Source organism: Neofelis nebulosa, chromosome 2, assembly GCF_028018385.1.
Source record: "Neofelis nebulosa isolate mNeoNeb1 chromosome 2, mNeoNeb1.pri, whole genome shotgun sequence".
NCBI classification, from domain to species: Eukaryota; Metazoa; Chordata; class Mammalia; order Carnivora; family Felidae; genus Neofelis; species Neofelis nebulosa.
The window spans coordinates 95469976-95487374 of record NC_080783.1 but is presented as its reverse complement, the minus strand read 5'-3'; the positions used below and the strand labels follow the sequence as shown (position 1 = coordinate 95487374).

The 17399-nt window shown below is 36.6% G+C and overlaps 2 protein-coding genes across 7 annotated transcripts in view; one reads left to right on the top strand and one right to left on the bottom strand.

Moving 5' to 3' along the window:
* The window catches only part of RAB3GAP1 (RAB3 GTPase activating protein catalytic subunit 1), a 111630-nt gene that overhangs the window by 48471 nt on the left and 45760 nt on the right, over positions 1-17399 (top strand). For all 6 annotated transcript variants that reach the window (XR_009251601.1, XM_058694879.1, XM_058694869.1 and 3 more), the window contains 4 exons: positions 2220-2339; positions 3799-3964; positions 8529-8628; positions 11692-11773. Coding sequence is in view for 5 of the 6 variants with exons in the window: in XM_058694879.1 (XP_058550862.1) it covers positions 2220-2339; positions 3799-3964; positions 8529-8628; positions 11692-11773 (468 nt within the window). In the remaining variant the exon portion in view is untranslated. The remainder of the gene's footprint in view (positions 1-2219; positions 2340-3798; positions 3965-8528; positions 8629-11691; positions 11774-17399) is intronic.
* On the bottom strand, positions 12650-13096 carry LOC131491796 (small ribosomal subunit protein eS27-like). The gene has a single exon (XM_058695147.1). The coding sequence runs from the start codon at positions 12935-12937 to the stop codon at positions 12650-12652; it is 288 nt and encodes a 95-aa protein (XP_058551130.1). The 5' UTR covers positions 12938-13096.

Below are 17399 nucleotides of genomic sequence, written 5' to 3'. Positions count from 1 at the left end.
GGTTCTTAGTTCACTTTTTAATCTGGTTGCTTGTTTTTTGTTGTTGGTTTTGCTCACTTTTTAAAACCCCCATTTAAATGTTTGCTTACTTGAAGACATCATCTCAGGCTTCAAGTAGGTCTAGTATGGAAAGTAAATCAGTGGTATATATTCATCTTTCAAAGATAATGCTAGTAAATTTTAAAACATATTAGAATTCGGAGAAGAGAACATATTTAATGGAATGACAGGATGGTATTTGAGGTAAATCTGCAAAAAAGTATCAGTCAGATATTGATAAAATGAGGGGAAACATTCCAGTTAGAGTAAACAGAGGCATAGAGGACACAAGTGAGTTTATTGCAGATATACAGGAAGCAGTTCAGTTTGGCTTATTTATTGTTATTGGGAGTGTACAATGGAACAGTTTGTATGTGGAGAGGGAGAAGATAGTTAGGCAGCAGCTATCAGTGTTAAAGATACAGATGTTCTTTTACCCAGCAACTTACGGGAGGTTAGCCCACAGTTACAATTGTAGACATAGACAGTGAGTGGTAGTATTGTTGCAACCACATAAAACTGGAGACAGAGTACTGATCAGTAGGGGATTAGCATTTGAAAAGGAGGTACAGAAACTGTATTTAGTGTAATCTCATTTGAGGGTAGGGTGAGTACATGGACATAATATTTCTGAAAGAGTAAGTAAGAACTGTTGACTGGGTGCACAGTATGGGTGATGGCATGTGGGGAAATGCTCACCTGTTTTGTTTTCTTTCTTACAAGGACATTAAAAAAAGAGAAAAGTATATTTTTAAAGACCTTTAGAGCTTAGACATCACAGCTCTGGGTTCTTTCCAGTATTGAATGCTGCTTCTGCATATCTACTTTTGATTTCAGGAGTAGGAGGGTGGAGGGAAGGTGAAAAGATGAAATGAATTTTTGTCATCCAAACAAGAAACAGATTATGGGTTGGACTATTTTTATTTTGTAATCTTTATCACTGGGGGACTTCTTGAGAATGTTCATAAAAATAAGCATTCACAACTCTACATATCCAGAGTTAAAATAAATTAGGCAAATGAGTAATCCCTTTCATAAATTACTTTATTTAAAAAAAAGTCTTTAAACGGGTGCCTGGGTGGCTCAGTTGGTTAAGCGTCTGACTTGGGCTCAGGTAATGATTGCATAGTTTGTGGGTTCTAGCCCACGTGGGTTCTAGCTTGTGGTTCTCGCTCTCCCTCTCTCTGTCTGCCTCTCCCTTGCTCGCTCTGTCTTTCAAATAAATAAACTTAAAAAAATTAACATAAAAAAGCCATTAAATAAAAATACATTGAGGAGTGAATAGAACAGAAGTTTTCAGTGGGCAAAATCACTAACTTGACCTTATATTTTTATAAAGTTTGACCACAAATTTGTATAAAGGACTTGACAACTAAGTGAGAAGTTTTCATTTTTCATAGCAAGATATTGTAGCAAGAGTAAGTGATTCTCTAATATTTCGTGATGCCTATCTAATATGTGTTACTGAGTAAAAGAATACAAGAAATCGTTAATTAGGATACTTGAATAAACCATGTCCTCACACTTAGCACAACTACATGATGGCTGATTCCCTACCATTTAGGGAATTTATCAAACTTTATCTTTTCACACCAGTGGACTTAATGTTATCAGCTAATTAAAACAAGCTTTAAGTCTTGGAAAATTTTAAGGCAAAACTGTTAATGTTCTTTTTGTGTGTGTGTGTGTGTGTGTGTGTGAATTCTGCAAACTGCTTTTAATTTGTCAAGAATAACGAGGAAATAGGTGAATAATGGAAGTGGTTTGCTAAATGAAGGAAATTCATGTTATTGTCAGTTGCCATTAAAAAAAGAGAGAGAGGGGTGCCTGGGTGGCGCAGTCGGTTAAGCGTCCGACTTCAGCCAGGTCACGATCTCGCGGTCCGTGAGTTCGAGCCCCGCGTCAGGCTCTGGGCTGATGGCTCGGAGCCTGGAGCCTGCTTCCAGTTCTGTGTTTCCCTCTCTCTCTGCCCCTCCCCCGTTCATGCTCTGTCTCTCTCTGTCCCAAAAATAAATACAAAACGTTGAAAAAAAAAAAAAGAGAGAGAGAAACACCTGTAGTTCAGATGTGACTTGCTAAACTTCCTTCAGGGAAATTTTTTCAAGTTTTTAAAACAAATGTTTGTACTCTGAAGTTTTCCTTGTTTAATAGCAGTGATTCTTTTTTTTTTTTTTTTTAAGGTATGGATTGCGGGAGTTTGTGGTGATTGCCCCTGCTGCAAACCATGATGCAGTTCTCAGTGAATCTAAGTGCAATCTTCTTCTGAGTTCTGTGTCTATTGCTTTGGGAAACACTGGCTGGTAGGTGGACATTTTGAAATATATAGACAATGAGTTAAAAACTATTTTTAATTATAATTTATGAAGGAAAAAGTTTACTAAGTATTAGATTTTTTTAAAAAATGATCATTAGGGTTCCTACTTGTTCGTTATTGTGTTGGAATATCTTATGGAAGAACAAACTCAAAACCTTTAGTGAGTGCATTTGTAAAGGGAAATTTACTGAAATATTCAATGAATATTTGAAATGAAAAGTAAATTGTACTATTTTTGTGTTTTACTTCCAAATGTTTAGTTTATTTAAACTTTTTTGTTACAAAATCTAATTTTAAAACTTGAAAACAGAGCATTGCCTCGTTTAGCCTCAGCTGAGAATGTCCATGTCAAGTGACTCAAATTTTTTGCTGCTCTGTGCATGTCTACAAATGACTGAAAGTGCCAAGAGTATTGATTTTGAGGTACAAATAAATTTTAGGGAATAGGCTTATTTGCAAAGATGCAAATCTGAATAATGAGTACTGGCTCTATTTTCAAATGATAAAGTAAAAAATATTTCAGCTACTAATGTTGGTTTAATTTATATTTTCATACCTGTGAATCATATTTTATTTTGCCTTTGAAAGGCTAATATGATAGTGATACCAACAGGCCTGACCCCACGGAGGGTCCCTCAGGACCAACCAAGAGGATCCTTGGCTGTGTGCGGAATTAAAGGCATAGAGAGAGTGAAAGTACAGACAGAATGTCTGGGAGACTCAAGATAGGAGGGAGTTTGTCTTTGCTTGGGGTCTGGGGATTTTTATCGAGGATTGTGATCTGGTATACATGTCCTCTCTGGCATCCAGGAACTGGTTAGAACAAAGAGGAGGGCCCAGGTGTTAGTCCTTGGAGCCAGGGGTCGTTGGCATGGAGATATCTAGTGGTGGTGGTCTGGAATATGCATATGATAGCTTTGTCTGGTCATTTTCACCTAGTCCTTCCTTAGATGATATCTGTTCTAACGAAATCGAAATCGTTAACTCCTTGTCTCTTACAAGGAGGACAAACTGTTTGCATTCCGAAGCACATGTAAAGTGGAGGCGCAGGTCCTAGCAAGAATGGAAACAGGAAAAGGAGCAAAAAGCAGATTTTTATGGAGTCCTTCAATATCCATATCTCAATTGATCGCTTTTATTCAAGAAAATTTTCATTCTGCCTGTTTTGATTTTCAGCTATTTTAAAACAATTTTCTGACTCAAAAGTGCCACTAGATGATAGTTTCTTTAGCTTATTGGTTTAAGGAGAAAAGGAACTAATAGTTTTTAGTATGAGGAGAAAAGGAACTAATAGTGTCTCTGTTAATGTAAGTATGATGAGTGATTCTTGCTTAGTGTTTTTAAATATTTGAGATTAAAATAATATAATGGGGAAATTTTTAGATTTAGGATTGCTCAGTGTTTAATGAACTTAAAGTCTATTCCTATTGAATTTTGTCCTACAGCCAGGTGCCACTCTTTGTGCAAATTCATCACAAATGGCGAAGAATGTATGTGGGCGAATGTCAGGGTCATGGTGTCCGAACTGATTTTGAAATGGTTCATCTTCGGAAAGTGCCAAATCAGTACACTCATTTATCAGGCCTGCTAGATATCTTCAAATCAAAGATTGTGAGTTTGCATTGATATTATCATTCTTATCTGGGATCCAGATAAAAGTAGCAGTTTGGTAATTTTATTGAGTATATAGAAACATTTTTCTATAATACTAACAATGTAATTACTTGGAAGAAAGATATAATGATTACATAAATTATTCTGTATGTTTAAAGAAATAGTATCCAATTAGATTTTTAGTGTACTAATGCTAAAGAACAGTTAATGAAAGTAATTTTGTTGTCGTTAATATTTATTTACTGTGTTATTGCTTTCTGCTCCTTCTCCTTTAATAGTACTACAGTTGTTGACCCTTGAACATTGCGGGAGTTGGGGCCTAATACCCCACCTCCCACGTGCACAAAAAATCCACTTACAACTTTTGACTCTCCCAAACTTAATTACTAACAGCCTGCTGTTGACTAGAAGCTTCACCAGTAACATACACACTTGATTAACACATATTTTATGTATGATATGTATTGTATATCATATTCTTACAATAAAGTAAGCTGGAGAAAAAAAATGTTATTAATTATTAAGAAAATTGTAAGGAAGAGAAAATACATTTATAGTACTAAACTGTAAAAACCTCATCTTTAAGTGGACCTACACAGTTCAAACCTATGTTCATGGGTCAGCTGTTGCCCACCTCCTCAGATGAGTGTGTTTGGAACTTTGAGCTCCTTGAGGTCTCAACACTTTGGATTCTAAATTGCCTTCCCCCCCCCCCCGAATGTTCATTTTATTTGATTTTTAAAATTAATCTGGCTTATGTTTTATGACAGAGAAATAAGGCTAAATGGGAGTACTTAGTACATCCTTGGTGTTGTATAAAAACACTATCACAGAGATATGGAAGACTTGCTTGTGTTACTCTGGGGAAAGAAAATTGGGGCTTAAGTTGAGGAGCTGTTAAAGAGCAAAACCAGATGAGGAAATGGTGGATCGGGTCATCTACTTAGAGAAATATTCCCTTTAAGTGCTTAAGTTACATCCATCTCACTGAAGTGATCATACTTTACTAACAAATTGATATCAGGCATCTCTTGGTATGATACCTTGAATAGGATATATTATCACCTCTGTTGCATTCCTGCCTAAAATGTCTAACATAAGTCACAACATCTGGGAGAAATCTCATGTTTCCAAAATTAGCCATATTTTGCAAAATTACTGGCCTAGACTCTTAAAAAAAAGTCAGTATCATGACTGCCAAAACAAAGATTGGGAGCTGTTTAAAAAAAATTTTTTTTTAATATTTATTTTTGACAGCAAGAGAGAGTGCGAGCAAGGGAGGGGGTAGAGAGAGGGAGACACGGAATCTGAAGCAGGCTCTATGCTCTGAGCTGTCAGCTTGGAGCCCAACACAGGGCTCGAACCCACGAACTGCAAGATTATGACCGTAGCCAGTCGAATGCTTAACCAACTGGGCCGCCCAGGCACCACATGGCAGCTGTTTAAATTAAGGGAGACTAAAACGACCTAAGAGCTAAATGCAATGCATAATCCTTGACTGGATCCTTGTCCAAAACAAAATAGCCAAAAAGAATATTATTGGGACAGTTTTAATATGGATTATATATTAGAAAATACATAGTCCATATTAAAATTGCCAGTTTTCTTAATCAGCTCATCACATCATCTGACAACTTCCACAAAACTCACTTGTCTACATATGAAACATCTCTCAAAATTAATTTTTTTAAAAGTAGGCTCCATGCACAATGTGGGGCTTCAACTCATGAACCTGAGATCATGAGTTGCATTCTCTACCAACTGAACCAGCCAGGGGCCCATCAAAATTGATTTGATAGGAGTAGAACTTAAAATAGTTGAGAACTGTTTTGGGTAGTTTAGATGTTTTACATAGTTAAAGCTACCCAATATGTGATTCTTCTGTAGTAACTCTAAAGCTGTTTTTATAAAAATTACTCTTTAACATCTGCTTGGAATGCTTCAGGGCACTCACCCTACCCTGAAAATTTATTTCATTTTAACATAGATCTGATTTATTAGAAAAGACTTCCTTCAGGTAAGCAGAGCCGGAGGGGCAGTTTTGCCTTTTGGAGTACCTAAAATTTAAATTTGAATTCTGCCATAATCCTCTAAATATTTGAAAACTTACGCTATGGTCTTTTTTTCATTTAGACATTCTTCCTTCTTTCAGATGTTCTCTTTTTTTTAAATTAATTTTTAATTTTTATTTTTGAGAGAGGGAGAGAGAGACAGAGTGTCAGTGGGGGAGGGCAGAGAAAGAGGGAGACACAGGATCCGAAGTAAGCTCCAGGCTCTGAGCTGTCAGCATAGAGCCCGATGCGGGGCTCAAACTCACACATCGCAAGATCATGACCTGGGCCGAATTCGGATGCTTAGCCAACTGAGCCACCCAGGCACCCTCTGATGTTCTTTATATTTCATGGTTTTATACTCTTGATGGTTCATTTGGATATTTGTCTCTTTTAGAACTACATTTCTTCATTTAAAAAAAAAATTTTTTTAACGCGTATTTATTTTTGAGAGCATGAGAGAGAGACAGAGAATGAGCAGGGGAGGGGCAGAGAGAGAGGGAGACACAGAATCCAAAGCAGGCACCAGGCTCTGGGCTGTCAGCTCAGAGCCTGACGCAGGACTCAAACTCGCGGACCACGAGATCATGACCTGAGCCGAAGTCAGACACTCAACATACTGAGCCACCCAGGCACCCCCATTTCTTCATGTTTTATGGAAATTTTCTTTGCAGGTGCATTTAGAATGAATGTTATATCTAAAATTTTTAACTTTTTCTCCCATCCTCTCTTGTGGTTCTATAATTTTGTGGTTGCTTCCTACATGTAGAAAATTTCAGAATTGGGTCTTGAAATGGTGTTTGGAGCCTCTTGCTCTGAGGTGTTATTAGGGGTATTGCATACCTGGTCCTGGAATCACTGGATTGCTTGCTCAGGTTATGAGAGCGGTCACTGACCACCCCACCCCCTAACCCCCCATAGTAACTCTCCCCAGCCCATAACTTTCAGCAAAACTACCGTACCAAGCAGGTATGCTCTGCCCCAGTGTCTGCCTTAAGCACAGTCTTGCAGTGCACTCACTCTGGACTGAGTTGAACTTGTGGTTCCACTTAATGCAGTCTGTAATCCTAGGCTGTCACTGCCTACTTCCACACCTGGAACTCAGCAGGCATATGCCTTGAAACTTTGGATTTTCTGCAGCTTTCTAGGACCCACAAAGATATTTATGTCATATTTGATCCTAGCTATTTCTTTCTGGTTATCGCTTTCTATATTTATCTATGTTGCTATGTAACTGGAGCAGAGGTTATGTGTCAAGGCAACTTTGTTATGGTTTCTAGACCATTTGTACCTTATTACGGGTGAACACTCAGTTAATATCTGGACTTGACTAAAAAGTTTATTATTCCTAAACAACCAGAATCTTACCTTGCTTGGCAAGGACACAGCAGCCCAAAACTAAATTATCTTTTTTGGGCAGCCACTTTACATTGTGACTTTAGATTGAGTTTGTATTCCATTAAAGCTACTAGTGACATTTATAGATGTTGCTGAGCTAAATGTCTCTTATTCTTCCTGATCAGCAGTATCAGGAACACCTGGTACCTGGTTAAATATGCAGAATAGCCTTGAATCTATATTTTCACATGTTCCCTAGGTGATTCCTATGTATATTTGAATCCTATTCCACATTAATGTAGGTTAACCATTATTAAGGGAAGCAGAGCTTATAGGATGTTTTGATGATATTAATTTTCATGATTCAAAAAAATTTTTTTTAATGTTTATTTGTTTTTGAGAGAGACAGTATGAGCCGGGGAATAGAGAGAGATGGGACATAAAGTTCAAAGCACGTTCGAGGCTCTAAGCTGTCAGCACAGAGTCCGGTGCAAGGCTCAAACCCATGAGCTGTGACATCATGACCTGAGCCAAAGTCAGATGCTTAACCAACTGAGCCACCCAGGTGCCCCTAATTTTCATGATTTTTAGTGAATGTAAAGATGAATCTAAATTTTCTATTAACTGATTGATTAATACAATCTATTTTGCATGAGTGACCATTTGTCTTAGTCTAAAATTATGGTTAAATATTCCAAGACTGGCTTTAATTTGGGTTTATTTTCATTTAAAAGAAAGAGAAGGCATCATCTCCTCAATCCTGGTCTTATACTTGTAATAGTTTCACCTTAATTTAAAAAAAATGGGTAACATTTTTTTCACATTCATTATTGCTGAACAGAATAAGAAATTATATTTGTATAATTAAAATTGTTAATATTTTGAAGGAGCATTTATTTTGTTTCCAGGTAGTTATTTATTTATTTAAGTTCATTTACTTTTGAGAGAGATCTGCACACAAGCTGGAAAGGGGCAGAGAGAGAAGGGGAGAGAGAATCCCAAGCAGGCCCAGCTAGGGTTAGGTCTCAGGAACTGTGAGTTCATGACCTGAGCCTGACCTGAGCTGGACTCTACTGACTGAGCCACCCAAGCACCCCAAACAACTCTCTGGCATTGTTTTTAAAACACTTTGTTTAAAGTTACACAATGTTGTCTTTGCATTTATTTTCTAGGGATGTCCTTTAACTCCTTTGCCTCCTGTTAGTATTGCTATTCGCTTTACCTATGTACTTCAGGATTGGCAGCAGTATTTTTGGCCTCAGCAACCTCCAGGTGAGATAATTTAGAGCTATATTTAACTTACTGAATATAAATGGAAAGAAAATATATTCAGAAATTAAACTTATTTAATAGTATGTTTCAAGTGTTTTAAATTGGAAATATTTGTAATTAATTCTAAATGTAGTATTGCTGATTTAATTACCTTTATAATTTTGTTTCTCTTAAAAAATGCTCTGAAGTTTGCTCTAGAGACAGCATTACTCTATATGTGACGATCTGTCTTTGAAAGCTAATATTATTTATAAAGCATCCCCCCTGCTGTGGAACATCATGTGCTGCAAATTAGTATGTAGTGATTGATTAAACTGTCTGTTTTTAGAAGATAATAACGGAAGCCACCCTCATAAGCTGAGAGCCTTATGGAAAATAGAGTTTGAAGAAGAATGCTAAATAAGAAAAGCAGGAAAGAGAAAAAAAATGGGTATATACACATATACTTACAAAGAGCTCTAGAATATTTAACTTGGATTTGATGTAATTAAAATCAGTTTACCTCTTATTCATAAGTGGTATATACCAATAGACTGATTCATTTAGTAATCATTAATTATTAGCTGGTTGTGTCTGGGTTGCAGGTATAAACAAGACATTACCTAAGTTCTAGAAAAGTTCACCCTGGTGGACATATAGCCTTAATAATTAAGTGAGGATTTGGCTCCTGGGTGTTTCTCTCATATATAAGTGTAATTATATTCAAGTATTTCTCATAAGAAATTTAACACAAACTTATAAATAATTATAAGTATTTTACCAGCCTGAAAACATTTTCTAGTCCACTCCCCCCCTGCTGAGAAAAATAAATTAGAATAAAACAGTATTTCTTTATTATTTTTGTTCCAAGTAGTTGGTTATTTATAGGATGGAAAGTTGGTAGTCTTGGGATGTTAGAATTAATGTAGTATATCCTCAGACTTTGGTAGTTATATATGCTGCTAGTACCTTATTTATGTACTGCACAATAATTTGAAACTCTGATGTGACAATGAAAGAACTGCATCTAAACTGCAGCAAAGGGAAATGAAAGCTAAGCTGAGAGTAAATTATAAGAAAGACGCAAATGTTTGTTTTGGTAATTTTCGTTCCCAGACAGCAATACCCTCTAGGCAATTTGTAGCCACTTTCTAGGTGAAAGTTTCAATTCCTGCCTTCCTTTTTCTTTTTTCAAAGTCTGCTCTATTATTAGTCAATTTTAAATATTTCCCAAGATAGTATAGTCGGTTGATGATCTAAGAGGAAGCCCAAGATCCAGAATGTTAGCATTATAATTTTGGTTGCCAAAAAGGACTTTGTTAATGTTTACTTGCCAGTTTAAAAAAAATTTTTTTTTAATGTTTATTTATTTGAGCGAGAGAGAGAGAGAGACAGAGTGAGCAGGGGAAGGGCAGAGAGAGGGAGACACAGAATCCAAAGCAAACTCTAGGCTCTGAGCTGTCAAAACTTAGCCTGACGCAGGGCTCAAACTCGTGAGCCTTCAAGCCGTGAGATCATAACCTGAGATGAAGTCAGACACTTAACCCACTGAGCCACCCAGGCGCCTCTCTTGCCAGTTTTTTTTAATGGGGAGGACCAATATATTTATCTTACTCCTCAGTGAATTGAAGACCATATAAATTTTTAACATTTTCTCATATAAAGGGAAGGAAAGGATTTGAACATGTAATACGGATCAGACATTGTGCTTGGCATTGTATATGTTATTTCATGTAATTATCGTTTATCTATGAGACAGGTATTATCTTTCTTGGAGAACATATGTAACTTAGAGAACATAGGTAACTGGCCCAAGGTCACAAGTGATAAAGTTTGCTTTCAAACATTGGTCAAACTCCACATCCCACGATCCTTTCATTCCATAGTGTTGCTTCTCAGTTTAATTGAATTAAGACTATTGTACAGTTATGGTACAAAATTTTTAGCTTATTTATAAAATATGCTTATTATACATTGTGAAGCTCTTAAAAATTCACATCTTATAATAAAGCTAGTCATTGTAATCTTTATTATAAGTATTTGTTAGTTGGAAAAATGGAATGAAACTGACTTGAGAAAATTTACTGAATCAAGTAATTGAGCCATATTTAATGATTAATTTAGTTAGGTGACAGGTAATCGTCAAACATGATTTTAGCAAAACTGGGGAATATTCATAACAATAGAATTTAATTTGAGGAATTTCCAGTGTAGTACGAATAATGAAAAGCAGCCATCTGAATTATTTCAAAGAGAAATAAATCCTTTTGATGTCTTTTAGAAGTGTTTATTACCTCTTTAAGAGGGGTGGAGCTAAGGGGAGTGATTTACCCTCTAAATTCTCCTCTCATCTCAGATACTGTTTATAACAGAAAGGAAATTCTTTGCTAAACTTCAAGTATTTCCATGTACTATCAACTGAAATAAAAATTTATTAATGATAACTAATTTGCTCTACAGAAATTATTGACAGCAAAACTGATGAATGTAGGTTGGTAATTAAATTTTTAAATACTTGGATAATCTTTTTTATAGATAATATTAATCACATTTTTAGAAAATGCAAAAAAAATTACAGATTAATGTTCTCTCAAGCAATATTTAAGGAATATTTCAAAAGGATAAAATGTAGAATGCATGGCGTGAATTAAACACTGTATAAATAGGAATTAAAGGTGTTCTTTTTTTTTAATTTTTTTTTTTTTTTTACATTTATTTATTTTTGAGACAGAGAGAGACAGAGCATGAGCAGGGGAGGGTCAGAGAGAGAGGGAGACACAGACTCCGAAACGGGCTCCAGGCTCTGAGCTGTCAGCCCAGAGCCTGATGCGGGGCTTGAACTCATAGACCGCGAGATCATGACCTGAGCCGAAGTCGGACGCCCAACCAACTGAGCCACCCAGGCGCCCCAAGGTGTTCTTTTATTGTAACATTCTAGGGGGAAGTCTTTAACTAGGCTGCTCTCTACATATATGCTATTGATATAGGCACATTTAAATCTATGATCTCCCAAAGAGCTAACTTAATTAAATACTTATTTCTTCATTTCTTGCTGAATAATGGAATATTATTTCTTTTGTTTAGATATAGATGCCCTTGTAGGAGGAGAAGTTGGAGGCCTGGAGTTTGGCAAGTTACCATTTGGTGCCTGTGAAGATCCTATAAGGTGGGAGTTTCAATATATCATTTGAATTAAGGAATTTACTGTTTATATTAATACTGATTTTACTGTGCTTTGTAATACCATAGCCTTTTGGAATGAGTATAGTACCGGAAACAGATCTACATCTAACAATCTGCCCATCTGCTTTTTTTCTCTGTCACTGAAGAAATAAAAGAGGCTTGGGGCGCCTGAGTGGCTCAATTGGTTAAGTGTCCAATTCTTGATTTCAGCTCAGGTCATGATCTCATGGTTTGTGAGTTGGAGCCCTGTGTCAGGCCCTATGCTGACAGCGCAGAGCCTGCTTGGGATTCTCTGTCTCTTTCTCTGCCCCTCCCCTGCTTGCTTGCTCTCTCTCAAAATAAATAAATAAATAAATTTCTTAAAAGAGGCTTTAAAATATTACATAAAATGTGTATGATACCATTTATTGATTATTCCTTATAGAAGTGATTCTTGGCCTACTTTTTGGTAAACATTTTATATATTGAAAAGCACAGAGAAGATCATATATAACAAACTTTCACCTATTCAGCACTGAGAATTAACAAGTGTTTACATTTTCCCTGACCACATTTTCCAGATGTACAAGTTGAGACCTAACTAAGAGCTACAAAGTGACCTCTAGGTTACCCAACTGCTTTTCTAGAAGAGCCACTGAAATTTAAGAAAATTTTATATAAGAAAATGTAAGACTTGGAAAATTTAATCACTGAGAGTAAAATATTTGGAGAATATAAACAGTGCTGATTTAGAAACTGTTTTATTTAGTTAAACTATATGGTTAGTTAAAAAATCTATATACACACATACATACTTTTTTTTTGTATCCAAAATGTGTTTATTGGGATGGTTTTCCCCTCATGATGATTTAGCGTGGTTTTAGTGCTGCTTCAGTCTGAAGGAGCATGCTTCTCTAAGCCTTGCTTTTCCTCCTGTAGGCTGGCAAAGGACAGTGGAGGGGCCAACACACAAAACTGTTTGTGCGTGGCTATAGATGGTGGTGATTTTATAGCATTGTGGGTGCTTCTTGTTCATGAAGTAGGAATTGGAGCTTTGCACCAGGCGCTTCTTCTTGTGCTTCCTCTTTTCCTCTTGCAGGGAGGGATTGAGGAGATTCTTTGTGAGGGGCATGTTGCGGGGGAGATTGTCACATCCGCACAGGCGCATACATACATTGTTAGTACTCTTGCATAGAGGTAGAAATGATAATACTTTTAATTTAAAATCACTCAAGAGAGAAGATAAAATAAGTATCTTTTGTAATTGATACTTACATGTGTCAGACACTATGCTGAATTAGGAAGATATAGTAGATAAAACAGTTTTTGGTTTCTTGGCATTTATAGTCTGATTGGAGGAAATAGACAAAATAATCACATAAATGTACAACTATAAGCAGTGAAGGAAAGGGACAAGATGTAAGAATAGTGAAATGAGCTAGTTCGGATTGGGATGCCATCAGGAAAGTGTTCTCAAAGGAAGCATCTCAGGGAGGATTTAGCTGGCACAGAGAGAGAATGACCATTCCTGGTAGAATGAAGAGCTTGTGTAAAGGGCCTTGATGCAGGAGAGTTCAGTCAGTTTACTGGAGGAAACTCCAGTTTCTTAGGAAACTATGCCATCATGGCATAGTGAGCAAGGGAGAAATGGTATATTTGTGGCCCTCCAACAGGTTCATTCATTTAGATTTTGCTAGAGAAAATTATAGGGAGAGAGAATAAAATTGACTTGATCATGAAAATGTGAAGGAATTATTTATTAAATATTTCTTCTTAATTTTAAATCACGAGGAACCATCAGAGAAACAGGTGATTGAAGAAGAATACAAAAATAATTCGGGGGTAAGGTGGTATATATGGTAGGCCATTTAAATCACACGGTGATTAGCAAATACTGTGGGCACTATGCTTTTGCAAAGAATGGTGGAAGAGGTGGAAGAGGAAATGAGGCTTTTTTTTTAGTGTCCTCTCCCTGTCAGAGAAACTGTTTTATAGTTAGAAGGAAAGGAGAGGACTTAGTCATAAAAGCTTAGGAACTGAATCTGAGGTAAATACCTAAAATTATTTCAGGGCTTAGAGTTTTAAACTTACCATTCATATCCTCTAATATCATACATTGTCTAGTCATTTTTTTAACCTTAGAATTTTATTCTATTATGAAAGTAATAAATTTATGCTCAGTAAGGAAAATTTAGAAAACATGTAAAAACAAAAAAAAAAAGGCAAAAATCATGTGTTTACCAGTCAAGTTTCTTGGTTGTAAACTGTAGTAGTCAACTCTGACTAACTCAAGCAAAAAATCAACTTACTGAGGAAGTATTTGATAACACAGAGGTTTAATTGGGACCCTTATAGGACCCAGCTCAAAATAGTCTCGAGCCAAGGGTGGCTTGTTGTCCAGTTATTAACTGAGATTATATTACATAGTTGTGGAATTCTGGCCCTGTTATCACATTGAATTCTAAAATATAGGGTACAGACTGGAGTTGCCAGTCGGTTGAGCACCACTAAAGATCAGAGAAATAAAAGTAATTGACTCTTTTGGCTTCTTTATTCTCCAAATTTGACTCTCCAAGAAGTGGGTTCAGAATCTAGACAGGAATTAAAATACTCACTAAATTCATAATCCCACTACTTATAGGTGGTCATTGATGACAGCTTGGTCTCTGCAAGACCACTCTCAGGTTCACTGATTTGCTTGGAGGACTCACACCATTTAGTTGTGCTCATGGCTATGGTGTATTACATTGAAAAGATACAATACAAAAAGCAGCAGAGGAAAAAGGCACATAGGGTGAGGTCCAGAGCAAGCCAGGGACAAGCTTCCTTTCCCAGTGTAGTCACATAGGACACTTAATTCTCCTAGCAGTGAATTGTGACAATGTGTGTGAAAGGCTGTCTACCAGAGAAGCGGATTGGACCCTCTGTGTATGGTGTGTTTATTTGGGGATGGTCACGTAGGCACCTTCTCCATGTACCAGAAGGAAAGCAGGTGTTCAGCATAAACCATAGTTTTGCACCAGTAGTTTAGACACAGTGAGCCACTCCTGTCAAGGAATGGTAGGAACCCTCCCAAAATCCAAGTTCCCAATGTCAAGCCAAGGGAGAACTTTGCAGGTTCTCCTTTTCTAAGTATTAGGCCTGTTACGATAACTCTCTTTTTGCATAGTATGTTTGTATATTTTATAAATATATGTCATCCTTTATATTTTTTGTGGCTTGTATTCTTTATAATTTTATGTGAAAACTTTTTGAAACTTAATATTTATATATATGAAGAGGTCAGCAAACTATGACCTGTGGATCAAATCTGACCATTAGCCTGTTTTTGTATAGCCAATGAACTAAGAATAGTTTTTAAATTTTTTAGTGTTTTTAAAGAAAAAACAAAAATATAACAGAGACTGCATGGTTCCAAAAGCCTACAATATTTGCCCTTTGGTCCTTTGTAGAAAAAGTTTGTTAACCTTTGATCTATAAAATGATTTTTTCAAAATTGAGTTACAATTCATGTATCATAAAATTCACCATATAAAGTGTACAGTTCTGTGGTTTGTAGTGTATACAGATTTGTGTAATTATCTCTTTCTAATTCCACAATACTTTTATCACCCCCAAAAAGAGACCCTTCACCTCTTAACTTTGATCCCCTCAATCTCCCAGACCCTCCAGCTCTAGGCAGATACAGTCTACCTTGCCTCTTCTGGACATTGCATATAAATTGTGTTATGCAGATGTGGCCTTAAGTGTCTGACTTCTTTCACTGAGCAATATGTTTTTGAGGTTCATCCATATTATAACATGAGTCAGTATTTCATTGCTTTTTATTGGTGTATAATATGTCATTGTATGGGTGATAATGCATTTTTTATCCATTGATCAGCTGATAGATATTTGGATTATTTATATTTTTGGCTACTATATATAGCATGTGGTTTTATTTATTTATGTATGTATTTATTTATAGTTTACATCTAAGTTAGCATATAGTGCAACAATGATTTCACGGGTAGATTCCTTAATGCCCCTTACCCATTTAGCCCATCCCCCCTCCAACAACCCTTCCAGTAACCGTCTGTTCTCCATATTTAAGAGTCTCTTATGTTTTGTCCCCCTCCCTGTTTTTATATTATTTTTGCTTCCCTTTACTTGCGTTCATCTGTTATATGTCTTCAAGTCCTCATATGAGTGAAGTCATATGATATTTGTCTTTCTCTGACTAATTTCGCTTAGCATAAATACCCTCTAGTTCCATCCACGTAGTTGCAAATGGCAGTATTTCATTCTTTTTGATTGCTGAGAAATACTCCATTGTGTGTGTGTGTGTGTGTGTGTGTGTGTGTGTGTGTGTGTATATACATACATAAACCACATCTTCTTTATCCATTCATCCATCAGTGAACATGTGGACATTTGGGCTCTTTCCATACTTTGTCTATTGTTGATAGAGCTGCTATAAACATTGAGGTGCATGTGCCCCTTGGAAACACTATACCTGTATCCCTTGGATAAATACCTAGTAGTGCAATTGCTGGGTCATGGGGTAGTTCTATTTTTAATTTTTTGAGGAACCTCCATACTGTTTTCCAGAGTGGCTGCACCAGTTTACATTCCCACCAACAATGCAAAAGAGATCCTCTGTCTCCACATCCTTGCCAACATCTGCTGTTGCCTGAATTGTTAATGTAAGCCATTCTGACAGGTGTGAGGTGGTATCTCATTGTGGTTTTGATTTGTATTTCCCTGATAATGAGTGATGTTGAGCATTTTTTCATGTGTCAGTTGGCCATCTGGATGTCTTTGGAGAAATGTCTATTCGTGTCTTTTGCCCATTTCTTCACTGGATTATTTGTTTTTTGGGTGTTGAGTGTGATGAGTTCTTTATAGCTTTTGGATACTGACCCTTTATCTGATATGTCATTTGCAAATATTTTCTCCCATTCCATCGGTTGCCTTTTAGTTTTGCTGATTGTTTGCTTTGCTGTGCAGAAGGTTTTTATTTTGATGAGGTCCCAATAGTTCAGTTTTGCTTTTGTTTCCCTTGCCTCCAGAGGCGTGTTGAGTAAGAAATTGCTGTGGCCAAGATCAAAGAGGTTTTTGCCTGCTTTCTCCTCGAGGATTTTGATGGCTTCCTGTCTTACATTTAGGTCTTTCATCCATTTTGAGTTTATTTTTGTGTATGGTTTAAGAGAGTGGTCCAGGTTCATTCTTCTGCATGTCACTGTCCAGTTTTCCAACACCGCTTGCTGAAGAGACTGTCTTTATTCCATTGGATATTTTTTCCTGCTTTGTCAAAGATTAGTTGGCCATACGTTTGTGGGTCCATTTCTGGTTTCTCTATTCTGTTCCATTGATCTGAGTGTTTGTTTTTGTGCCAGTACCATACTTGGCACAATCTTGATGATTACAGCTTTGTATTACAGCTTGAAGTCCGGGATTGTGATGCCTCCTGCTTTGGTTTTCTTTTTCAAGATTGTTTGGCTATTTGGGGTCTTTTCTGGTTCCATAAAATTTTAGGATTGTTTGTTCTAGCTCTGTGAAGAATGCTGGTATTTTGATAGGTATTGCATTGAATATGTAGGTTGCTTTGGGTAGGATTGACATTTTAACAACTTTTCTTCTTCCTATCC

Coding starts and splice junctions, on each gene's coding strand:
- LOC131491796 (XM_058695147.1), bottom strand. CDS start 12,937: ATGCGCCTGTGCGGATGTGACAATCTCCCCCGCAACATGCCCCTCACA.